The following is a 25,833-nucleotide window of genomic DNA, read 5'->3' as shown; positions in this document are numbered from 1 at the left end:
CCAAGTTTCATCACTATTGGGAGTGATGAAACTTGGAAGAGGCTGCGTCTGTCAGAGGACTCGGAGAAAATAATTTTACGGTAAGTTCTTACAAAAATTCTATTTTCTTAAAAATAAAATAAAAAGTGGCACTTACACCATGTGTTCACAAAATGAAATACAATGTGTAACTCCTTAAATAATTCAGCCCAAAAAGTCCACATAAATAACAATAATGCCATATGTTAGAAAAAATGTTCAGTATCAGAAGAAACGTCCACGTGACTGTCAAATGATGAAAACCATCTGTAGTGCCCAGCCACGACTGGGTCCCCTTGATCACCGCCAAGCCAAAATAATCCCCCCCCCCGTGGTTTAAGTGCTCACTCACCAGTTAAATTTGCGCTTTGGACTAGGTCTCTCCTCTCCTGCCCTGCAAGTGTCTGGTCCCCCAGGAACATCAAAAGGGTCCTAAAGTTCACTTGTAACTCTCCCCCATGTCATAACGCTAAGTACACATGAGCTATAGAAAAAAAAAAAAACTATATAGTGTAGTATTTATTGTACTACCAAATTGCGCAAGAAGTAGGAATATCACTCCCTAAAGTACCTATAGTGGGGACCAACACAAACGGCCTATAACACAAGGAAACGGCACAGCTCTGCTATCAGCTGAGCTATGTGTGTTCTAATTACCAGTCATACAGTAGCAGCCAACTTGTGACATCTTTGCAACCGGAAGTGACGGCTGAAGAATCTACCAGTACATGTTTTGCCGACCTGGCGTCCTCGGGGAATGTTTTCTGCCTGTGTGAATGAGCCTTTAGAGTGAACCTGTACATTGCCAAAACTGCCTTTTATGTGCTCTATGGTTTTACCAATTTGAGCCAAAGAAAAAGTCCAGTGTAAGCTCCAAGTCTGTCTGACTAGAGGACTGCGAGCACTTTCCTCAGACTGAATGACAGTACTTTGGCCTATTGAGTTACGGCCCAGGCACCAAGCACTACTTTCTGGGAGATGGAGGAGAATATTCCATATTCCCCTATACCAGAAGTACATTAGCAAATACTAATACTGAGCAAACAGAAGGTAGTTTACCAGTTATAGGCAAAGTACGGGTTCGCCTATGCCAGACTGTGGACATTAAACTGAGCAGTAAAACAGCTTTACAACAAATCATTACTCACCTCTCTAGCTGATGATAATGTGAAGTTATTCATTCTTTAAAGAGGAAGTAAACCCTCCTCTGACACTTTTACCTATAGGTAAGCCTATGATAAGGCTTACCTATAGGTACTGTAAATATCTTCTAAACATGCACCGTTTAGGAGATATTTACCTTACATGCAGCCAGTGACGTCACTGGCGCATGCGCTCTGAAGGAACGGCCGCTGGTGCCATTCCTTCAGAGGCCCGTGCCGTGACCGTCGGCTCCCGTGCGCGGGAGTGACGTCACCGCGGCTCCAGCCAATCTGATGGCCGGATGCTGGGATCCCGGAAGACGGACGACTGGACATGTCGCCCGTCATAGAGGTAAGCGGGCGGCATGGCGGGGGCTCGTTCTGAGGTAAGTATTTCATAATGAGCTAGTATGCGATGCATACTAGCTCATTATGTGTTTCTCTTGCAGGTTGAAAAAAAAAATGTGGGGTTTACAATCTCTTTATTATCCTCAAAGATTACAACAAAGACTGAAGTCAGGCTTCAGTTGGTTTCTAAAGTTTACCAGACATTACAATCTGATTGTACAATCCACCAACTAGTATGTAGTGCAAGATCCTGCCTGTATAAATATTTTAGGGAATTCCTCATATTTTGTAAATTAATTTAATTTTACAGTGATTGTATAGTCAGAATGTAATGTATATAGTGGGCTTTTCAGTTTTACAAACATCTGTTGTGAACTTTGAAAATGTATTTTTCCACATTGGTAATAAATACAGAGATGAATGAGGGTGTTTTAAAGTGCTTTTGCTGCTTGTTCCGAATCTGTAAATACTTTAGCGTTCATGATCTGGGCACAAGTTAAGGTCTGCAGTTTATCTCTGTACTCCCTCTAGTGTCCTGGCAGTCTCCAGAAATGTAAGCATACTCTTCCACAGAGCCGTGCTTTGTCAAGTAATAGATGACAGCCATTAGAATATGCATGCCAGCTAAATTTTGTCTATTGGGAACTTTTTCGTCTTTTTAGGCTACATGCACACAGGCAGGAAAATGCTGCTTTTAGAATCCTTTTTCAGAGAGAAATGTTTTTTGTGTGATTTACGCGTATGTGCACATAAATGCACATGTACACGTAATTCCAGTCTTAATAGCTAGAACAAATTATTGTTCTAGCTAATAAAATGAAATTTACGTGTATACACCTTATGCACATACATACCCACTGTAACTCGTTTAAATACGCACCAGACTGAGCATTTTCTAAAGCTTGATTGTTTTTTTTTGCCAGCTCCTGGCAGACCAATAAAGCATAAATGTAAATGGGTGTATTATAATATGCCAGTGCGCATCTCTAATATTAAGCTTCATTGAGGGGGCCTGAACTGTGGGCTTGTATAGATGAGTTTATTAAATTATTTTCTGAACATATCCAAATTAACAAGAAAATTTGATTTTATGTTTTTTTCCCTCTCTAGTTGTGACCAAGGATGGCGTGTATGTTTTGGATATGGCAGCGAAGATAGATGCCACTGCTGACTACGTATGCAAATCTAAATGGGGTGATGTGGACTTCCCACCTCCCTTTGGAAGAGAAGCTTATCCAGAGGTAAGAGCTGGTCCAGAGAACATATACAATAAGCAGTGTGGCAGAGCAAAAAGGGGTGCTTGAAAAGTGTAGGAATGCACAGAAATCAAATAGTTTGAATTACTGTAGTTGGATCAAAAAAAATTTACTACATATTGGTTTCCCTAGGCCAGCTTTGCAGTGCACTTCAGCATGGCTTTCTGCAGGCCCTTAGTAAATTAACTCAGTGGAAAGGGTGGACATAGTTCAATGTTCCATATGTTGTTATAGTGTCTGAATTGGATGTCGAAAGTTGTGTACACACGATACGAAAATCAAATGATTGAACCTCGTACAGATTTTTTTTTTTTCCTATATTCTCATAGTGTGTACCCAGCTTTAGTCCTACATTCCTTCACTTAGTGTGACTGAGGAAAATCCGTGGTACACTTCCAAAGCTTTGGAAAAAGACAAAAATATTGTAAAAAAAATGTGATTTTGCTTTTGTTCATTGATGAACACAGCTCCTGGTATTTATAACCATTGGGTTATACTGCCCCCTACAGGAGTAGGACACTAGGCAGAGAAGAATTCTGGATACACCCATGGGCAGTCCCAGGGGGTATACTCCCTCTCTCAGCTATAGCCCCTCAGTTTTTTTTTTTCTGCCTAGTCATGAGTAAGGACCTAGTTCCTTGCTGGGATCTTTGGTCCTGGCAAATTTTTTCTTTTTAGATGAAAAAAAAAAAATGGGTCTGCGTTTTTCCTGTGAGAGCTACAATCAACTGCTGGACTGGGCGACGGGCTGAATAATCTAAATCCAGTGGTCGCCCAAGTCTGGCCAGTGAGCACACACAGACCTCAGCTCTGCGCTAGGTCGGCCGCGAGATCGCATACGACCGGTCTTGGTCCGAGTCGCAACGTTCCTCCTGGCTGACAGCTCTCCATTTCGATGGAGAGGGGTTCTGTCTGGAGCGGTGCCTGCCTGGTTCCTGGTATAGTGAGTAACTATCCCCCCTCTCCCCCTGGAGAGTTTTGGGAGGGACATGGGCCCCGGGTTCCTCCCCCCTTCCTGCAGATGCCCTCCTGGGCCGAGTCCCTCACCTGCCCCCTCCCCCCATATTCTGGGGCTGTTTGGGTGGTCTGGCCCCTGTTCCTGGAGTGGAGGCAGGGTGCTTACTAGTGATGGGGGCTGGGGTGCGCTTCCGGCGACCGGGCGGGCGATTGACTGTGTAGAGGGGGGGGGATTGTACCTGGTGGAGGCTCCTGCCAGGGCCCCCCCATCCTGCCTGGGTTTGTTCCTGAGGCTTGGTCTCCCTCCTGGGTCCCTGTATGCCTCCTGATGCCGAGCAGAGCCGCCATTTTGTTGTAGCCTGTGTATTCCTATACATGGCAGCCATTTTGCTGGGGTTTGCCATTGAAAATAGCGACAGCCATTACAGTGGAGCCCTGTGGGCCTCCTCATCCCCTGATGCTGACTCCTGGATGATTTTACTTCCTAATCGCCGCATGTGTAGAGCATTATCCTGGTGGCTGCAGGTGCTTGTTTCTGTGGGTGGGGAGTCTGGTGGGGTTCTCACCCTCTCTGAGTTCATTCGAAGGCTGGCGGCATCCTTGCATCTGGGATTTCCTCGCCTCTGTCGACATCAAGCATGCCTCCCTTCACATTCCAATATGTGCCAGTCACCAGCATTTTCTCCGCTTTGCTGTGGGAGAGGAGAATTATCAGTTTGTGGCGTTACCCTTTGGTCTCACCTCTGCTCCTTGTGTTTTCACAAAAGTGTTAGCCCCGGTGCTAGCCTTGTTAAGCCGACGGGGGAATCGCGGTACTGGGCTGCTTGGACGATCTCCTGCGAGCAGAGTCTCCTTCTGCTCTGGTGGAAAACCTGGAGATCACAGTGCGGGTGCAGAAGTTCAGGATGGAGTCCATTCGCACGGTGGTGGCATCCCTGCATCAGATGGATTTTTCTTGCCACTATTGAACTGGGGTACTTGGACTACCTCCTTCTGCGAGCGGAGTCTCCTACTGCTCTGGTGGAAAACCTGAAAATCACCATACGAACTATGTGGGAGTTCGGCTGGATTCAGAATTTTCAGAAGTCTACCCTGGTTCCGTCTACAAGGCTGGACTATCTGGGCCTGACTCTGAACTCGTCCTTAGCCAGAGCGCTCCTTCCTCTGGACAAACTCCAGAAATTGCAGGCTGCAATTCGTCTCCTGCTGTCCAACAGATGGTCATCCCTCCGGACTTGCATGTGGGTGCTAGGCCTGATGGTGTTTCTTTTCGAGGCGGTTCCGTTTGCGTGGTTCTATTTGCACAGTTCCATACGAAGTCTCTTCAAAGGGAGTCTCTAACCAAATGGGACAAGACAATCGGATTCGGCGGAACGGTGGCTGATATGGTGGCTTCGTTCTCCGGTGCTTCGGCTGGGCAGATCCTTCCTCCCCTTATGTTTGACAGTGGTCACCACAGATGCCAGCCTGTCAGTCTCTGGAGGTGTCCTTGGCAAGCATTCTGCTCTGGGGATCTGGACGCTGGAAGAATCCAGACTACTAATCAATGTCTTGGAACTCCGAGCGATCAAATGTGTCTGCATCATTGGATGCGTCGTCTTCAGGGATGCCCAGTGCGCATTCAATTGGACAATGCCACGACCGTGGCTTATGTCAATCACTAAGGGGGTATAAGAAGTGTCCTGGCGGCTCTGGAGGTAGCCGGCATTCTAAGGTGGGCAGAACAGTTCATTCCAGCCCTCTCCGCCGTACACATTCCTAGGGTGAAAAATTGGCAGAAGGATTCCCTCTATCGGCAGGCGTTGGACCAAGGGAAGTGGTCCCTTCATCCGAAGGCGTTTCATTAGCTAGGTGTCTGGTGGGGCACCCCCGAGGTGGATCTGTTGGCATCTCGGCTCAACAGAAAGGTGCAGAGGTTTGTGACTGTGCGATGTGCTCGGTCAGGGGATTCTCTGGGGATTCTCTGGCGGATGCCACAGACTCGCTGTTGGCCCCGTGGGGTCAGTATCATCTGATTTACGCCTTCCCTCCTCTCAAGCTTCTGCCAACACTGCTGCTGACGTTCCTTGAAAGCTTCCTCTTAGGGAGGATCTGCTGTCCCAAGGACCGATCTTCTTCCATCCTGCTTTACAGCCGCTGGCTTTGACTGCTTTGTTGTTGAACGCCAGGTGCAGATGGATAGAGGTTGATCTGAGTCGGTGATTCCTACACTGTTAAAAGCTAGGAAATCTACTTTTAGGAGGATCTACTTTTGTACGTGGAAGACGTACATTGTGTGTTGTGAGTCTCTTGGGGTTCATCCTCGCTCCATCTCGGTGGCTCGGATCTAGATCTTCCTTCAATGGGGGGGGGGGGGGTTGTTGAACAGAAATTGGCCTTGAGTACCATCATGTGCCAGGTGCCTGCTTTGGCAGTCTTCTTCCAGCGCTGTCCCAGAAGCTGGCCTCTTTGGTGGCTATCACCTCTGTGCGCAGGGTGTCAGAACTGGCGGCGTTATCCCTGTCGTTCACCTTACCTGGTGATTCACAGAGATAAGGTGGTTTGTCGCCCCTGTCCGTCGTTCCTTTCAAAGGTTGTTTCTGATTTTCATTTGAATGAAGACCTTATGTTGCCTTTCCTGTGTCCCAGGCCTAAACATCCAAAGGATTTTGCCTTGCATGCCCTGGATGTGGTCCGGGCAATCAGGGTATACCTGGCAGCTACGAAGTCTTTCATGAAGTCAGACTCAGTTTGTGCTCAAGGATGTACCTCGTAAAGGGTTGTCCACTTCCTCTGCGACCATTTCCAGATGGATCAGACCGACAGTGATTCATGCCTATTCCATCAAAGGTCAGCGTCCTCCTTTCCCTGTTAAGGCGCACTGTCATTCTGTCATCAAGCGTCAGTGACGCAGGTTTGTAAGGCGGCCACTTGGTCGTCTGTGCACACTTTTTACTAAATTTTATAAAGTGGATGTGTTGACATAGAAATAAAAAGCTGTGCTGTGGATGGGATCCAGTAAACCTGGGTCGGTCAAAACTGACCTTAGTAGAACATACCCATGCAGACGGTTAAATCCGGGAACCCTACGCAACCAGGCATGTAGTCAATGAACACGAGGATGAAGAGAGGGAGAGAACCCTCTCTGGAAGGTTGCAAAAAGGAGCTCGCAGGGATTGAATTGTGCGAAAAAAAATAACCTTTATTGAAGAATTTGGTGCAAAACAAACGAAAAAATACAGATAATTATAGATTAATTCATGGAGAAAAACTACCTAGTTACAAGGTGAAACTCGGTAGCGAATGGCCGACCCCTGGGGTCGGTATGGGTTGTGCACGAAGTGCGGATGCACTAACCTAGCCTAGCACCAGTGGCACCTGCTGGGGTTCTGTCTTAGGAGCTTATGATGGGGAGAGAGGGAGCTTATGATGGGGAGAGAGTGACATATGAATAGCGTCATTTGCGTCACTGCTTCGTCAACCCTGTGATTAGGAGTGTCTTCTGATCTGTGTCAAATTCATGTAGAAGTGGTGTGTGCCTGTGTGGCTCTCAATATGTATAATAAATATAATGACCGGCAGAGGACAAGACCTACTCTAGGTGTACGAGGACTGTCAATGTCTGGGTGATATTTAATGCACAGGGTGCAACCAAAAATAAATCAAAATGTATATAATATATCACATAGATACGTACAGTAGAAAGGGTGGCCACCCGACATACAAAAAATAGCTGGTACCCTGTGGTGATTTCAAGGACCGTTCAGCACGTCCGTAAGGATAGGGAAAGTCAGTCCATCAAAATGGTGGGAGTGGTGTTGAACCACCAAAAGGATATGAGGCACGGATAGGATCCCACTGGATCCACAGTATGTGGGGACGGTGAGACGTGTGGGGGACTCCAATTGCAGCAAATGGTGCACGGAGGGAGCAAACCAGTCCAGTATCAGGGGAGATATTGCCACATCCAATGAAGATCCAGGGTGTACCTGTCCTGTTTGTATGTGCTGTGGTACTGATCAGGAAAACGGCCCACCTAATCAGAGGTAAAAGGCTTAGTGGCGGTGATCCATCCAGGATCCTGGGTAAGTGCAGCAAGGATATATCACATGTAATGTCAGTGAAGGGGGATCGTGCCGCTCGCCTTACCTCTCTGATTGTTCCGGTGTGAGGAGGAGAAGTCCAGTACCTCTGATCAGATTATACTCACAGTGGATGGTTCGGCTCCTCTTGTCCCCTGTGGTAAAGTCCTCTTCTTGGCCGGTGCTCGGACCTCACAAGGTGCAGCCAGTGTGCACTCTTCTGCGGCGCTCCATCTCAGAGTGCGAGATGCCGCCGCTCCTGCGGCGCCGCTTGCTCTGGCGTCCCACGTGACTGTGCCGTGCTGGTCCTCTGGGAGGTAGGTAAGCTTCCTACAGTGCCTGTCAGGTGCTAGCGTCGACCGTTGACGCGTTTCGCGTGGCCGCGCATGCTTCTTCAGAACGTAGAGGCGTAGTCTTATGGGCCAGTATAAATAGTAATCCGAATTTTATAATGATTGATTCCAGCTGTCCCATTACACAGACTGACGCCATCTTGTGGTCAACGAAGGGTATCACATTTGTTAAGTGCTCAATTGCAGAAAAAAAAGTTTAAAAACAGAGTGAACATATTAAAAGCATATACACATATCTCTATGTATGTATTCTGACACTGTGACTTGTCAAGTTTAAAGGTACTAACGTAGCTATTTATGTGCTATATATACTGTCATTAGTAAGCAGATAAAGAGCAGTGCCCCAGAGGAGATCAGATGCTGGATATTGACGCAGAGGATCGGTGGATGGAGCCAGAGTTTTTTAGTTGCGAAATTTCGAATACTACCTCTGGAGAGCACTCATAGTGCAGAGGAAACAAACAGGAGTTAGAATACCATGGAGGGTAGAATCCATGGATAATTGGGAGGGAATTATTGGATGTATTCAGTGAATACACTGAGGGCCAGGTTAAGGTTAGCATATCACCGCCTTTTTTGGTGTCATTTTATTGTGTAAGATATTATATTGAATTAGATTAGATTAATGATCCTCCTCTTAGTGGTAGATGGAGTCCTAATAATTACGCCATCTGACTACTCCAAGTGGTAAGGGAAGGTGTTTGGGTAGTGTGTAGTCAGGAGGAGGGGGCTATTCAGATAAAGGTACATTTTAAGGATCTAGGAATACCTTGAGACTAAGCTCGTTATTGAGTCCAGACGGTGCCAGGGTACCTAGCCTAAAGATCCAGGCTTTCTCTTCAGGTAGGAGTATTCTATCAAAGTCACCTCTACGTGCTGAGATATTCAGAGTCCAAAACCCTTTGACCTGGAGCCCCTTTGGGTCACCTCCATGTTCCTCAAGGAAATGCTGGGCAATGGGGGTTTCCTCTTTGAGCCTAATACTCTTAAGGTGTTCACCTATTCGTATCCAGAGAGTTTTTTTAGTCTTCCCTACATACATTTTCTTGCAGGGGCATGTGATTTGGTACAGTACTCGTGAGGTACTGCAATTAATGAAGGAGGTGATGTTATACTCCTTAGAGCTATATGCATCCGTAAAAACATCCGTTTTCTCAACATATCGGCAGATATGACAGTGTCCACACGGAAACATGCCCGTCATTTTGGGGAGATCAGTGAGCCAGCTTCTCTGTGTATTGTCCTTAGTAAACTCTGATTGCACTAGATGGTCCCCTAAGTTTTTTGCCCTTCTTGCAACCATTAATGGTCTTGGGCCCACTATATCTTTCAACCTATCGGTTTTTTGCAAGACATGCCAGTGTCTCTCCAATACTGTCGAACCTCTTGCCACTGACTACCAAACCTTGTGATCAGTCGAGGCTGTGTTGCCGGGTTCTGGTCTGTAGTATTAGTGTCCTTTGGTTTTAAGAGTTGTTCTCTAGTTTTCAAACCTGCCTTTCTTTTGGCGTTCCGAAGTGTCCTGTGGGAGTACCCACGTTCCCTAAACCTGTTGTAAAGTTCACGAGATTCCGCTATGTAGTCACTGTGTTCCGAGCAGTTCCACTTAAGTCTAATGAATTGTCCCACCGGGATACCTCTTTTCAGGGGCTCGGGGTGAGAACTATCAGCTCTTAGTAGGGTATTTGCTGCCGTGGTTTTCCTGAATGTGGATGTCAATAGTCTGCCGTCATGTAGACGGATGTTAAGGTCGAGAAATGAAATCTGCTTTTTATCTACTGTGTCTACTGTTATCTACTATGTCAGGCGAATATTACGATTGTTGGTGTTTAGCTCGTCCATGAACTCTTCAAGGTGCAGTTCCGTGCCTCTCCAGACCATCAGTACGTCATCTATATACCTCAGCCACGTCAAGGCATGGCTGTGGTACATAGATGAGGCACTGACTATCTCTTCCTCCCACATGCCCAGGTGGAGACAGGCATAGGAGGGGGCCCATGGTGCTCCCATGGCTGTGCCCCTGACCTGTTGGTAGAATTGGCCCAAGAATTGGAAATAATTATTTCCGAGCGCGAATTCCAGAATTTCTAACAGGAATTCGTTTTGTGCTCCATTGAGTGGGAAATTTTGCTTCCTTTGGCTGCAAGGTTTTGCAGATTGCTGTTGAGGGGACCTGATCCTCTTCGAGGGTGTATTGTTTTTTTCAGGTGAGCTCCAGTTGTTTTGGTTGAGCTCCTATAGCCTGTTTGGCTACTGTTTTAGCCTTGGGAATTTTTTTGCTGTTCCAACCCCTCATGTTTAACACTGCTTTGGGACGTCCTAGTGGTTAAAAAGATCTGAAGCTGTGCCCATCAATGAACGAAAGAGAAAATTGGATTTTTGACTTACCGTAAAATCCACTTTTCTGATGTTCATTGACGGACACAGCATCCACACCGCTGTGGCGATGTAATTCTTCTGACACTGCTTGTAACTAAACTGAACCTATAGCAGAGAGGGAGTATACCCCCTGAGACTGCCCATAGGTGTAGCCAGATTTTTTTTTTTTTTTTTTACTGCCTAGTGTCCTACTCCTGTAGGGGGCATTATAACCCAACGGTTATGAAGATCTGAAGCTGTGTCAGTCAAACATCAGAGAAATGGATTTTGATAAGTCAAAAATCCAATTTTTTTTTTTATGTAGGAGCAAAGTGTCAGAATTGGCTTAGGAAGGAGATGGTTTCAAAAAAAAATTGAGTACAGTGTTGCATGAATGTGCAATTGTCATTCAAAGTGTGACAGTGCTGAAAGCTGAAAATTGGCCTGGGAATGAATGGGGTGAAGGTGCCCGGTATTGAAGTGGTTAACTGGTAAATCCAAGCATTTCTTGTCTTCATGCATTCCACAAGCTTTCTCAGTATACTGCAGTCATTCCATTAGCTCAGAGATTCTGTAGAAGCTTGTATCTCCATCCCCCATCTCATTGCTGTAACTCAATTTCCTTGTTTTAATAAATCACCCTAACAAGATTTTCCTTGAAGATCAGAACTCTTCAAGGTCGCTTCAAGGTGATTTATGAGTAGAATGGAGTAGAATGAACTCTTCTATAAATTGTTTATAATGTGATGACGTCCACGTACAAGTCATTTGCAGCCCACACCTAAATCAAATGACACCAAAATGTGAAATGTGTCTTCTACTAGATATGATTTATAGTTGGAGCTGAAAGCTTTGTGTATATTCACCTTAAAGCATTTTTTCTCAGTCATGGGTGCGTTTTAGCTTTGCCTTGACTGCAGATCAATACCAATGTGCAGCTGCATAATACGTACCGGGCAAAAAACATGACACAGTTTTATAGGACATGAGTTGGTATGCATCTGATACCACATTATGTGATTTAAAGGGTTTGTCCACCAACAACTAACATTTTAGTTTTTGATGAATGCTGGAGAGTTAAACCATCTGGCAATTTTGTATGTCTAAAACCATTAGGAGGGCTTTTAATGACACTTCTTATATATTTTTTAAATATTTTTTAGAGCTTTACACTTAATCATTAAAAGATCCTGATCTCGATTTGACCCCCCCACACGATCTTAATCCAGCATTTCTACAATTCAGCCAATTATATTTTCAAGGACCGCAGAAAAGCATATGATAAACAAATTTTGGTGCAGTGCTTTTCATAAATGTGTTAAATAAATAAACGTAGTCCTATGTGCAACCAACTGCCGTGAACTGACAATCCTTTCTTGGTTCAAAAGCCCACTGTGACCGTGTGATGTGTCAAAACACTCTCCAGAGAGTGAGTAATATCCAACATTCAATTATAAACACTTGCGCCCAAAGTGTTGCACAGTGCTCCTTATCCCATGATAACCCTCCACCATTCTTTACGCTCACCAGATGGTAAGTCTTTGCCATAGAACCTGGTGACCTCATATCCAGAACTGAAGGGGGTTAAGAGGACATCATGAGGAACCGGCTAATAGATGGCTGCCGCTCCTACCACAAGGTCGCGGCGGCAATGATGTCAAAAGTGTAGGCCCCTACTGACGCGTTTTGTGCACCTGTACGTTCTCCAGGGATCTGCCTAATAGGATTTTGTTTATCTAACACATGAACTTTTTTCATTTATATAAAGCGCTGCACCAAATTTTTTTTTATCATATAGTCTATTGGAGGTTGCATATTCACCTTTTGTGTGTGCTAGCTGCTACATTATTATCTTTTGAGTCATCTTGTTTGATTGAAGCAAAGAGTAATATATTTTCTTTTTTTTTTTTGCCATCTTGTATGATAACCTAATTTTTTTTTTTACATAGTTAGGTTGAAAAAAAGACCTCAGTCCATCCAGTTCAACCTATGATGTGTGTGTGTTTGCTGTTAACCGTACATTGTATACCCCTGTATGTTGTGGTCTTTAAGGTGCCCATCTAATAGTTTTTTGAAACTATCGATGCTCCCTGCTGATACGACTGCTAGCGGAAGAGAATTCCACATCCTTACCGCTCTTACAGTGAAGAACCCCCTGCATATTTTAAGGTTAAACCGCCTTTCCTCTAGTTTTAGTGAGTGGCCACGTGTCTTATTGTATTCCCTTTCTCTGATAGTTACACAGTTAAGGGGTTTTAAATCTTTAAAATAAAAAAGATCTTCAGAATTGTGAGAGAATCGTGATCTTTATTTTAAGCAAATAAATTGTGATTCTCGTTTTATCCAGAATCGTGCAGCTCTAATATTTTTTGTGGCGAGTGCAACAGGAGATACTGAAACACATGGTGGTTGGGAACAAACAAAAATCCTGGATAGGCAGGAAGAGAATCAGATTCGTGGCAGTTGGAATTGAAGTTTGAATATGTGTCAGTGATTCAACATTACAGCTGTAGTATCCCCGTACAGAAAAAAGAAAAACCCTGCAAGACCATGGCATAATGTGCTAGTATTCATCACATAATAGCACATTGTGAAATACTTACCTTAGATCGAAGTCCCCAAACGGTTGCCCGAACACCGCTAAGGAAGCTGTCATGCTCCCTCTGGGTCTCTTCTGGGTTCGGCGGCTCCGCATGCGTGGGAGTTCACTTTCCGGCAAGGAGCTCTGAAGGTTCGCCAGACCTTCAGAGCGCATGCGCCGCTGGTGTCAGCGGCTGCATGCAGGGTGAATCTCTCCTAAACCATGCAGGTTTAGGAGATATTAATTTTACCTAAAGGTAAGGCTTACCTGTAGGTAAAAGTTAAAAAGCGCTTTAAAATAGTGCAACATTTTTCCTCGTTCAAAAAATAAATAAATCCTTAGATGCATGTTCCTGCTGAGTGCGATGTGTGTCGGGAATAGGAAAATTCCTCTTTGCAACATTATACAGAAATGTTGCAATTAGTGTGACATACAAATGAAAAAGCTGCATGTATTTTGGGCACATAGAGTTAGTGCATAAGTGCACCAAAGCAGTAGGTGGCACAGGATTTTGCAACTTTTTTGGAACAATTTCGCAATTACATTTTCCAGTTGCAATTTCTCCTTCCACAAAAAGTTTCAGGGCCTATGTGTTTTCCGATTGGAAACTGAAGAAGTCGGTCAATTGCGGTCATCTTTGTAGTTGTCCCAAGCAGGCGGTTCTTCGTAATCTTGCAGGCCTATAGTCCAATCCCAGCACATCTGTCATTGACTTTATATATGAAGCTCCTATGGCTGACAGTGCAACACAATTTTTTTTTTTAAACTGTGCCTTTCGGAGTCAGCTGGTGACACTTACTAGGTCTACTAGGCCACCAGCTAAATGTTTACCATGTTAAAGCAGTACCTCACTCTCAAAATCAACTTTGACAATTTTTTTTTTTATATTTATGCTGCTAGCATTAGTAAATGGATAGGAAAGTATATTATATTATATTTTCAGTTTTTTTTTTTTTTTGTGTTTTTTTTTTTTTTTTTTTTTTTTCATTTCTTCAATACTTCCTGGTTCTAAGGCTAGGCAACTGAGTCATGCATCCCAGGAGTCTTCAGGAGGTGAGGAGAGGTTTTCTTAGGAACGCACACCCTCCTGTGTGCATGCCTGAGCTAAGGGCACATTGATTTCAGGAAGTAAATGCTACATGAATCATCTGCCCTTACCAAAGATGCCCATAAGTTCTAGGGGAGTGTTTTTCAAAGTGTTTTTTTAGCAAAATGAAGACCTGGATGTATGTTGGAGTTTGCTTGGAAAATTAAAAATTAATTAAATAGCATTTTCAGTTTGTGGTGCTCAGATGCAGTGTAGTTCAAACTTTGGGAACATGCTATCTTTGCTTAAACAGTATGCACATTATTTGAAAAGGTTTCATTTTTTCTAAACTGTTGTTACTAGTTGTTCGGGTTAAGGTTAGGGTTATGTTTTGTATCATTTAAACCTCTCTGTTCCTTGCTATTGCAGGAGGCCTATATTGCAGACTTGGATGCCAAGAGTGGTGCAAGTTTAAAACTTACCATCCTAAACCCACGTGGCAGGATCTGGACCATGGTTGCTGGTGGAGGAGCATCTGTTGTTTACAGGTTTGTAGACGAGTATTATATATAAATGTTTTTTCTAAACCTTTTTAGATGCCCATATGATCAGTCTGTTCCAGCTCTTTCTCTCTGAGTCCCCAGAGGGGAGTTCTCTCCTTACCCTTTCTTTGCCAATGACAGGTAAAGCTCAAGCTTCTCATTCTGCTGACTTGAAAATAGCCCCCATTTATTTATGGAAACCACTAGAGACTGCGGAATTGCTTTGTCATTCACACTCTAGCAGACTGCTAGAATGGGAAATTCACTTCAGCGAGTGACTTAAAGCGGAGTTCCGGGCACAAAAACAATTTTTTTTTTTTTTTGCCCCTCCGCTAGGTAGAGCTCACCTGAAAAGTAATTGGATAGTTAGTTTTATTTTTTTTGTTTACTCCCCTTTTTATTGAAGATCGTAAATACTCACCTCTGACTGCTTCCTCCCTCGGAGCCGCGGCTCACCCCGTCACTTCCTTCCTCGCGATGATTCCTGGGAGCTAAACGTCATAGCTCCCAGGAATCAATGCGACGGCACCGGCCCCGCTCGTCATTTCCGGGCGACGCCGCATTCCCCTGCTAAACAGCTTCTGGGCATGCCCAGAAGCTGTTTAGGAATGCGGCGCCGCACCGGAAGTGACGAGAGGGGCCGGTGCAGTGCATTCTGGGACACGAAGACGTGGAAGAAGACACGTGGAAGAAGTATTTCTTCTAAAAGGTAAGTGCGAACCGGGACAGATCAGAGGCTAGCCATTGTGGAATGTGCTAGCCCTGACTGTCCCGGGGGTATGTTCAGCAAAAAATCGTTTCTCTGCCCGGAATTCCGCTTTAACAAGCTTGTCTGTGAAGCTTGGGAAATGGATAGGCTGAGGCTAAGTTACACATGTTAAGTTGTGTTTTTTTTTTTTTTCCGTTCAACCCAGCGGGCTGAAAAAAACCCCCAAAAAACTGAGGTCACTGCACTGGCTAAGCGATGTTAGTGCATCAATCACCCCTTCTGTGCTATTTTGTTCTTACAGGGGGACTGACTGCCCCCCCTCCAGAAGACTTTGATTAGAGCTGCTGTTTGGATGCTGGTTTTGCAGCATGCCCGTATGACAGGAGCCGGGCGTGAGATCACCTTCTGTTGGACAGGCAGCTGTACACAGCTGAATATTCGGATCATGTGTATCCAGCCTAATGCCTCGTACACACGCAACGATTATCGGCCGACCGATCGTCCGACTTTTGTCCAGAGTTGTCTTTTGTTGGTTGGAATGTGCCTAGACTGCACACGAATTTTCTCGGCCAAGAAAAATCGACTTCAGAAGTGATGTCATGTGCTGGTTTACTTTCCGTGTGTTTTTCTTTTCTGAGCATGCCCAGTCTTGCTCATCTGATTTTTGTCTGCCGAAATCAGTACTGACTGACGGAAAATCGGCCGTTGTGTTGACGGCCAACAAAAATTTTATAGCCTCCACACCAGATTTTATTCGGCCGAAAAGTCGGAGTCGGTTGTCGAAAGCATCATACTAACAAGCCGAAAATCGGCCGATCGGACGTTGGCCAAAAATTCCCAGCCAATAATCGATGCGTGTGTACGAGGCATAAGTGAGACACCAAACTATCACACTCCATCAAAACTGAAAAGATCTGTTTTGCCTAGAATTACCCAATTTGTGGTCTTTGATTAGTTATATACCAAGTTCCTGAGCACTAAATTCCTGCTGGAGCCAACCGGTTATGCTGGGGTTCACAACATGTATGTGGGCAACACCAAAGGCTTAGTGGTTAGCACGTCAGCCTTGCAACACTAGGGTCCTCTGTCCCAGACAGTATACTCTTTGCATGTTCTCCCTGTGCTTGTCTGGGTTCCTCATTGTAAAGACATGCTGGTAGGTTAATTGGCTCCTGCCTACATTGGCTCTGGTATGAGTTTGTGTATGCATGCAGGGATTGAAGTGGATGTACAGTATGTGAAATGCTGCGCAAATTACTGACGCTGTATAAATGATTATAATAAACTTTACAGAATGATCCACTTATTGGGCTACATCACAGGCTTGCAAAAGCGCATTTTTTTTTTTTTTTTGTTAAGACATGACTTGATGTTATCTATACATTATGTATTTTGTAAGCTTGTAGTCAGGAACTATAAAGGAAGTTAAGTCTCAAGTCTGAATTGTTTATTGCTAGTATGTGGTTAGCAAGGTAGAGACTGATCTACAGGCTGAAGTAGCACACTATTTAAACAAGAGTTAGTATTGCATTATTTTCTCTTCAGAAACACTCTCTCTCTAGTGACCGCACTGGTATATTTATGCGATTTTTCCTTTTTAAAGTGACTAGAAGATTATTCTTTTTTCCTAGTGACACCATTTGTGACCTGGGCGGAGTAGACGAGCTGGCCAACTATGGGGAGTATTCTGGAGCACCCAGTGAGCAGCAAACCTACGACTACGCTAAGACCATCCTCTCCCTTATGACCAGGGAAAAGCATCTTGATGGTAAAAAAGTTTTAAAAACTTAAAAACATAGAAGACAGCTGGCAAAAAATACCAAGTAGTCTTTTGAGTCTGCCCTTCTTTTTTTTGTTCTTTATGTGTGTTTTTTTTTCTTATATTGTTTTATAGACCTATGTTTTTCTGAAGCATATTTTAAAGGCAAAGAGAAAATATAAATGCATACATTTTTGCAGGAAAAAAATGAGAATTTATTCCTTTATTCAAAGGAGCCTGCAAAGAATTGCACCCGCAATCTATGAATCATGGATGCAATGCCAGTCGCCTGCAAACCTTTCCAGCTCTCTGCTTGTACCCATGTACAGCTTTTAGTTAGAGAGCTAAAGGAAGTGTCAGTGGACTACAAGTATGCGGATTACCTTACTTGTTTTCTGTTAACCACTTGCCGACTGCCCACAGTATATTTACTGCGGCAGTCAGCCCCGTACAGGCAAAGTGACGTAGTACTACGTCGCTAGCCTGAGAGCCTCAAGAGGGCAAGCGCGCGCTGCCGGAGGCGCGCTCCGGCCCTGACATGTCCGCGCGTGTGACCGGCGGACCCGATGTCCGTCGGTCACTCGCGATCTCCCCGTGGAGAGGGAGAAAGGCAGGTGGCTGATGTAAACAAAGCCGCCTGTCATTCTCCCTGGTGTAACTGCAGAGATCATACGATCCTGCTATGTAGGATAGTATGTATGTAGGATCGTATATCTCTGTGGTTACATCACTAGCCACACCCCTTTACAGTTAGAAGCACGCCCCTAGGGACACACTTAACCCCTGCATCACCAATAAAGTTAACCCCTTCCCTGCCAGTGTCATTTTTACAGTAACCGTGCATATGTATAGCACTGATTACTGTAGTAATCAGGGTTCATACGGTCCTGGAAATCCTGGAAAAGTTTTGGAATTTGTAGATGACACTTTCCAGGCCTGGAAAGGTCATGGAAACTTAGGAAACACACAAAGGTTTTGGAAAAGTCATGGAATTATTTACTGTGGAGGAGCGGGGAGCTGATGCTTAATTATTTTAATTTATTATTTTATTCCCTAATGATATTGTATTGCCAGTGCCAAATACTATTTACATTTACTTCGCCTTCCGGGTCCGCGGTATGCGCTTGTGCTGTCACTGGCCAGCAGCAGCTGAGGAGATGATCGTGAACCAATCAGGCAGCGGGGAGGGCCGGCCGTGGTTTGTCTGGAGACACTGTGACTGGCCAGCAGCAGCAATAACAGCTGGGAGGTAACAAACCAATCACAGGCAGCGGAAGCATCACTGGAGGGCGGGCCGGCCGCATGAACGTGATGAAACGGTTACTGCCCCCTTCCATGTCATCATCACGTTCGTGCGGCCGGCCCGCCCTCCAGTGACGCTTCCGCTGCCTGTGATTGGTTTGTTATCTCCCGGCTGTTATTGCCGCTGCTGGCCAGTCACAGTGTCTCTTGGCAAACCGCGGCCGGCCCTCCCCGCTGCCTGATTGGTTCACGATCATCTCCTCGGCTGCTGCTGGCCAGTGACTGACAGTAAGGGCAAACTGCGGACCCGGAAGGACACCTACCTGTACTAGTGCTATACGCTGAATGTAAAAATGCTTTTTAGCCCCCCCGGTGTTCTTTAGCCCCCCCCCAGTGTTCTTTAGCCCCCCCCCCAGTGTTCTTTAGCCCCCCCCCAGTGTTCTTTAGCCCCCCCCCATTGTTCTTTAGCCCCCCCATTGTTCTTTAGCCCCCCCATTGTTCTTTAGCCCCCCCATTGTTCTTTAGCCCCCCCCATTGTTCTTTAGCCCCCCCCAGTGTTCTTTACCCCCCGGGGTTCTTTAGCGCCCCCCCAGTGTTCTTTAGCGCCCCCCCAGTGTTCTTTAGCGCCCCCCCAGTGTTCTTTAGCGCCCCCCCAGTGTTCTTTAGCGCCCCCCCAGTGTTCTTTAGCGCCCCCCCAGTGTTCTTTAGCGCCCCCCCAGTGTTCTTTAGCGCCCCCCCAGTGTTCTTTAGCGCCCCCCCCAGTGTTCTTTAGCCCCCCAGTGTTCTTTAGCGCCCCCCCAGTGTTCTTTAGCCCCCCCCAGTGTTCTTTAGCCCCCCCCAGTGTTCTTTAGCGCCCCCCCCCAGTGTTCTTTAGCGCCCCCCCAGTGTTCTTTAGCGCCCCCCCAGGGTTCTTTAGCGCCCCCCCAGTGTTCTTTAGCGCCCCCCCAGGGTTCTTTAGCGCCCCCCCCAGTGTTCTTTAGCGCCCCCCCAGTGTTCTTTAGCGCCCCCCCAGTGTTCTTTAGCCCCCCCCCGTGTTCTTTAGCGCCCCCCCCCAGTGTTCTTTAGCGCCCCCCCCAGTGTTCTTTAGCGCCCCCCCAGTGTTCTTTAGCGCCCCCCCAGTGTTCTTTAGCGCCCCCCCAGTGTTCTTTAGCGCCCCCCCAGTGTTCTTTAGCGCCCCCCCCAGTGTTCTTTAGCGCCCCCCCCAGTGTTCTTTAGCGCCCCCCCAGTGTTCTTTAGCGCCCCCCCAGTGTTCTTTAGCGCCCCCCCAGTGTTCTTTAGCGCCCCCCCAGTGTTCTTTAGCGCCCCCCCAGTGTTCTTTAGCGCCCCCCCCAGTGTTCTTTAGCGCCCCCCCCCAGTGTTCTTTAGCGCCCCCCCCCAGTGTTCTTTAGCGCCCCCCCCCAGTGTTCTTTAGCGCCCCCCCCAGTGTTCTTTAGCGCCCCCCCCCCCAGTGTTCTTTAGCGCCCCCCCCAGTGTTTTTTAGCACCCCCCTCAGTGTTCTTTAGCCCCCCCAGTGTTCTTTAGCCCCCCCCCAGTCATGATACGGGAGGTAGCCAGAGGCCCCCTCCTGTATCATGTCCGCAGCCTCTGACCGCCTCCTGTATCATGTCCGCAGCCTCTGACCGCCTCCTGTATCATGTCCGCAGCCTCTGACCACCTCCTGTATCATGTCCGCAGCCTCTGACCGCCTCCTGTATCATGTCCGCAGCCTCTGACCGCCTCCTGTATCATGTCCGTTAAATGTACAGTGTGTGTCATAAAACATTTGACATTTCGAACATGGGAGAGGCAGCGCTGTCTAGCCACGCTAAAGGTGCAATGCACCAGTCTGCAGCTGCGTGCTTGACAACTTCCAATCCGATCGCTGGCTTTTTCACCCGTGCGCCTGAAGTGACACCGGCTCCCAGCTGCGCAGCGGTGCTTCCATCTCATCCACTGTAAAACAAGGGACCATTTTGAGTCACGCTGTATCCAGAAACTAAACCCTAACTGCAGAGGTACTATACACTACAAAGATTGTCATTTATTTTAGTAAAAATATGCTGGGTGTGACATGGATTTTCTTGTTATTTAACATGTATACATAGACATTTCATGAAACATTAGGTCATGAATATTTACGTGAAGTCATGGAAAAGTCATGGAATTTTATTGGTGAAAATGTGTATGAACCCTGAGTAATGTCACTGGTACCCCCAAAAGTGTCAAAAATGTCAGTCAAGGGTCCAATCTGTCCGCCGCAATGTCGCAGTCCTGCAAAAAAAAAAATCGCAGATCACCACCATTACTCGTAAAAAAAAAAAAAAACAATAAAAATGACAAAAATCTTTCCCTTAGTTGGTAAACGCAATAACTTTGCGCAAACCAATCAAATTACGCTTATTGCGTTTTTTTTTTTTTTTTTTTTTTTTTTTTTTTACCAAACATGTAGCAGAAAACAAATTGGCTTAAAATGTTAAAAAATTTAGATTTTTACATTTTTTTTGGGGGGAATTTCATATAAAAAAACTGTGAAAAATATTGTTATTTTTTCAAAATTGTTGCTCTTTTTTTTGTTTATAGCGCAAAAAGTAAAAATCGCACAGGTGATCTGTTTGTGGGAAAAAAAGGACGTCAATTTTATTTGGGTACAGCGTCGTACGACCGCGCAATTGTCCGTTAAAGTCACGCAGTGCCGAATCGCAAAATAGGGCCTGGTCTTTTGGCAGCCAAATCCTCCGGGGCTCAAGTGGTTTTAATAACTACAAGTTTGTCTGCCATGGTGGCAGACGGGACGTGCAGTTTATACATGCATGATGGAGCTCTGTGGGTGGAGCCCAGCGCAGCTGCACCAATTTTAAAGGTGACAGTGGCTGCGGGGTAGATGAACCTCTACGCACTCTGAGCAGTTGGTGCTTAGCAACATGTTACAACCTAAATCTAGGTGTAGCCGGTTACTAAAAGTGGAGTTGGCCTTTAAACTTCTAACTGTTATTATAGGCATCTTGTTACTTTAAATAGACTTCTTAAGGTGGTTATGGAGGGCTTGAATTTTGTTTGATTCCTGCCTAACTGTCTATAATATGAGCCAAGTATGGCCCTGCAAGCGCTGCCCAGTTTGATCAAGTTTAAGGAGCTGAGTGTAAAATGATTGGCTGAACAGATGGAGTCCGCTTTTTGACAGTGCTATTGTATTCAGGTAGCCACAGGTGCTGAAATTCTAGCTATCTATGCGCAGCCTTAGCCATCTATAGTTTTGCATGTAAATGGACTGATCAAGGCCCTAAATTTGGAGCAGACTAAAATTTGTATGTTGCAAATAAACACCAATTTTATCCCTTTTGTGCTTTTCATTTTTTTTAACCTGCAATTAAAAATGACACCTTCTTTGAGTTTGATTTTCCGCAGATGATTCATGCAATTTCAGGACTTGATGAAGACTCTAATTATTTTAGTTCCTGAGAGTTCATATTTTAAAGAGCACACAATGTAATTTTAGCAAATGTTTCTGCTTCCTCATATTGATTTATTCATGTAATTGTGTTGATTTTTCTCTCTAGGTAAAATTCTGATTATAGGGGGCAGTATTGCAAATTTCACTAATGTTGCTGCAACCTTTAAGGTGAGGTGTGGGAGGTGAGATTTACAAAAAAAAAAAAAAAATAGACAAATTTTGACCAATATTAATCTTGTTTTTTTTTTTTAACCTCAGGGTATTGTAAGAGCTATTAAAGATTTCCAGGGACCATTGAAGGAACATGAAGTCACAATATTTGTGAGACGAGGAGGTCCAAACTATCAGGAGGGACTTCGTGTTATGGGTGAAGTAGGTGAGTGGGTAATATTCTACCTATAGTACCACCAATACCCTTAGATTCTACACGTTACGTGCCTGTTTCCTTTACAGTTTAATGGAACCAAGCACAATTCACCTCCTCAGTTAAAAGTATATAAAGCTTGGCCATACACTGATGGAAATTTGGCTTAATTTATCCTTTTTGCTAATATCTTTTTCCCTCCCACAGGCAAAACCACAGGAATTCCCATCCATGTGTTTGGCACAGAGACTCACATGACAGCTATTGTGGGCATGGCACTGGGCCACCGACCAATACCAAACCAGCCTCCCACTGCGGCACATACTGCAAACTTTCTGCTGAATGCCAGTGGCAGCTCTTCAGTAAGTGAGAGATAAACCGCTGCTACAAATACAGTTTAATACACCTGCAGGGGCTGTTGGCTATGTGAAAAATATGGCTAAGGCTGGCTATACTGTACATAAAGCCATTTTCTTTTCCTTCTAGCCAGCATCAGTAATCATACTAGATAGACTGATTTCAGTACAACCAGCCTGCCCATAGATCAGGGGTGTCCAAACTTTTTTCAAAGAGGTCCAAATTTCATGAAGTGAACATGCGTGAGGGTATTTGAGCATCAGCACTTGTTAGGAGTTTTTGCGCATTTTTGCGGCTTCATATTTGCTCAGATTGGCACAAAATATTGTCCGCGAAAGATTTTTGTATTTTTTCTACTGATCTGAACAACGCTTGTTTAAGCGACTGTGTGTGTACAAGCACATTGTAAACAATAAGCTGTATTTTAGATCAGTAAAATTATATGCCTGAAAACAGCAGTTTTTTTCAGGCAGTAGTGTGCAAGGGGCGTAAAATTTGGTTTCTATACAAAAGTTCACAGATGAAAGTAGCGAAACCAGTGTTTTACATGTTAGATGCATACATTTGCTTAAATATTTTGAAGATCAGATCTATATTGGACTCTGACCACTGCCTTACATCTAGGGTTCCATTAAAAGGTAGGTTCATTTAATGAAATATGGAAAGGTAAACTAACTCCAAATATCCTGATCTCCCCTCTGGACCCCCACTTTGACTTTGTTTTGCTGGAGTTTCCCCTCCAGCTATCTCCTATTTTTCTCCTTGGCCTCTCTAATCTTTATCCTTGGGTCCCTCTGAATCATTCTTAACTTCATATTACCATATAACATAACATATTACCCGCTCTAAAAGCCATCTTCTTGGATTTTAGAATATCCTTCATATCCCTAGTAACCCAGGGTATTATTATTTGAATAACAACTAACAATAGAATCTACACACCAATCGATGTCCCTTCCATGTGGTTCACAGAGTGCATTCCATCCATTCCCTCAAAACACTCCTGCAATAATTCAAAGGACTTCTCAGACTCTTCACTAATACGGTGGTCACAGGATTTCTATTAACCACGGGCACATAACAAGGATTGAGGTAGACCAAATTATGATCTGATCTGCCCAATGGTGGAAGAGGAGAAGAGATGTGTGCATTCTCTTCATTGGCATACAGCAGATCCAGGGTCCCATTCTCTCTAGTTGGGCAACTCAGAAACTGCGTGAAGTTAGTCAAGGTTTTCTCCATATATACACCGCCACAACAATAACGTGGAATCTGCCTAGGCAAGTAATAGGGCCGATACCCTACAACCAATAAATCTATTTTGATGACAAATATGTAAATTCCATAAGTTACATGCAGGTCAGAATTGCCTTTTACTCTTAAGATTTCTTGAATTATTTGTTGTTCCAATGCCAGTCTTTGCCCATATAAGGATTCATTTATTAAGTGGTTATTTAATCTCTGCCGAATGGAAGGATCAATGTTCAGTCATAGTTTTACTGAAACATCACTTCCCTAAATCCTTTAGGCTGAAATAATTTGCTCTGGTAGTTTATTACATTACTGAACCAGCAGCCATCGGTAGTACTGCATTGCTTCAAGTGAACTTTATTATTTTTTTTTATTTTTTAGTGGCTCACAAGCAACTAAAGCATTTGGCAAGTTTAAAAAAAATGTGATTTCCTTTTTAATATATTACTATAAAATAACTTGCCCAGGCATTTTTGGATTCAGGACTTCTTGCTGTATTCTTAAAGGTATGATCTATGATGCTCTCTAGCAGTTTCCTTAGTTTATCTAAACAAAGACTTCTTACTTAAAATGGTTGTAAGAGATAAAGGTTTTTTTTTTTTTTTTTTTTTTTTACCTTAATGCATTCTCTGCATTATAGTAAAAAAACTCGTAGGTGCATTTTTCCCCGACAGCCCCCCTAAATACTTACTAGAGCCTGATCTTGATCCAGCCCCGTGCATGAGAGCAGTGGCACCTTCTCTCTCCCTCCGCACAGGACTCAGTGAGAGCTGTGGTAGCCATTGACTCATGCTGCTGTCAATTAAAACTGTTCATGAGGGAATATAGGGTTGGGGTCGAGCTGCCTATGTGTGTCAATAGACTATGCGTCTATTGACAATTGCTTGGGTCAGCTTAGATTTTCTGTTGAAGATAGAAGATAGATGGGTGAAAATTGACAGGTTTTCTCACAAATTAGAAGTAAACTGAACTCTTCATAAATTTTTAAAAGTGCATTTACAAGTGTCAAGACTAAAGTTATTGTAGCCCAAATAGTAATATGTGCCCATGTTATGTGATTAGTATGTATCATGCTTTGGTAGATATTGATTTACTAAAGGCAAATCTAGTGTGCACTGCAAGTGCACTTGCCCCAGAGCTTAGTAGTTGAGGTAAAGCCTCACTTTGCCAAGATCACCCAATCCTTTGCAAGGAACATAAAAATAAAAAACACCTTTTCTCTTTCGTTCATTGACCGACACAGCTCCTTATCTTATCATCTTGACCGTTGGGTTATACTGCCCCCTACAGGAGTAGGACACTAGGCAGGAAAAAACCTGACTAAGTCTATGGGGCAGCCCCAGGGAATATACTCCCACTCTACGCTATAGGCATTCTGGTTTATAGTAAGGACCTAGTTCCTTACTTGTTGTTTTGTTCATGTGAGAATCTACTATCAACTGCCGGACTGGGCGACAAGCTGGATAATCTAGATTCAGGGGGTCTCCTCAGTCTGGCCAGCGAGCGTGCTCAGGCCTCAGCTCCGCACTAGGTCGTCCGTGACATAGCCCCACTTTACGGGGGCTGGCCTACAAGATAAATGTCTCGCGAGTGCGCATACGACCTGGCCTCGGCATGAGCCGCAGCGTTCCTCCTGGCCCTCGGAGTCCCAACAATCCCTGACTGCACTGACGGCGGTCCTTGAGTCCTTGGTGTCCAAGGTGGATTTGGTCTTGGGAAAACGGAATAGCAAAAAGCGTCCCCCGCCTTCACCTGTTTCATGTGACTCATCAGATCCTGGATCTGATTTGGCCGATGCGGACCCGAGTCACCCTACTGGGTCGGTGTCCACGCACCATGCGTGCTCAGATAGTGAGAATGATTCCTCTACTCCTCTAGCCGCATATGAAAAGGCGCTGGAGGATGTGCTGATTGTGTCAGTGCGTGAAACTTTAAAGATGGAGGATGCGTCGGAGGCCCTGCTCTCTTTTGGCACTTACAAGCCATCCAAGGCGGCGAGGGTGTTCCACTTCCCCGCTTACTTTAATAATATTGTCACAAAACGGTGGGGTTGTCAAAAACGCACTTTTGCGATCCCT

The 25,833-nt window shown here is 44.9% G+C and overlaps 1 protein-coding gene across 1 annotated transcript in view; it reads left to right on the top strand.

Annotated features, from left to right (window-relative positions):
* Positions 1 to 25,833, top strand: part of ACLY (ATP citrate lyase) — a 139,662-nt gene that overhangs the window by 57,422 nt on the left and 56,407 nt on the right. Inside the window, exons 7-12 of the mRNA XM_082271448.1 lie at positions 2,619 to 2,749; positions 14,531 to 14,649; positions 16,984 to 17,120; positions 21,890 to 21,951; positions 22,042 to 22,159; positions 22,355 to 22,509. Coding sequence (XP_082127574.1) covers positions 2,619 to 2,749; positions 14,531 to 14,649; positions 16,984 to 17,120; positions 21,890 to 21,951; positions 22,042 to 22,159; positions 22,355 to 22,509 — 722 coding nt within the window. The remainder of the gene's footprint in view (positions 1 to 2,618; positions 2,750 to 14,530; positions 14,650 to 16,983; positions 17,121 to 21,889; positions 21,952 to 22,041; positions 22,160 to 22,354; positions 22,510 to 25,833) is intronic.

This window comes from Pelophylax lessonae (assembly GCF_965119305.1).
Source record: "Pelophylax lessonae genome assembly, chromosome: 11".
Lineage (NCBI taxonomy): Eukaryota > Metazoa > Chordata > Amphibia > Anura > Ranidae > Pelophylax > Pelophylax lessonae.
The sequence above is the reverse complement of the archived record's forward strand: the minus strand, read 5'-3'. Positions and strand labels throughout refer to the sequence as shown.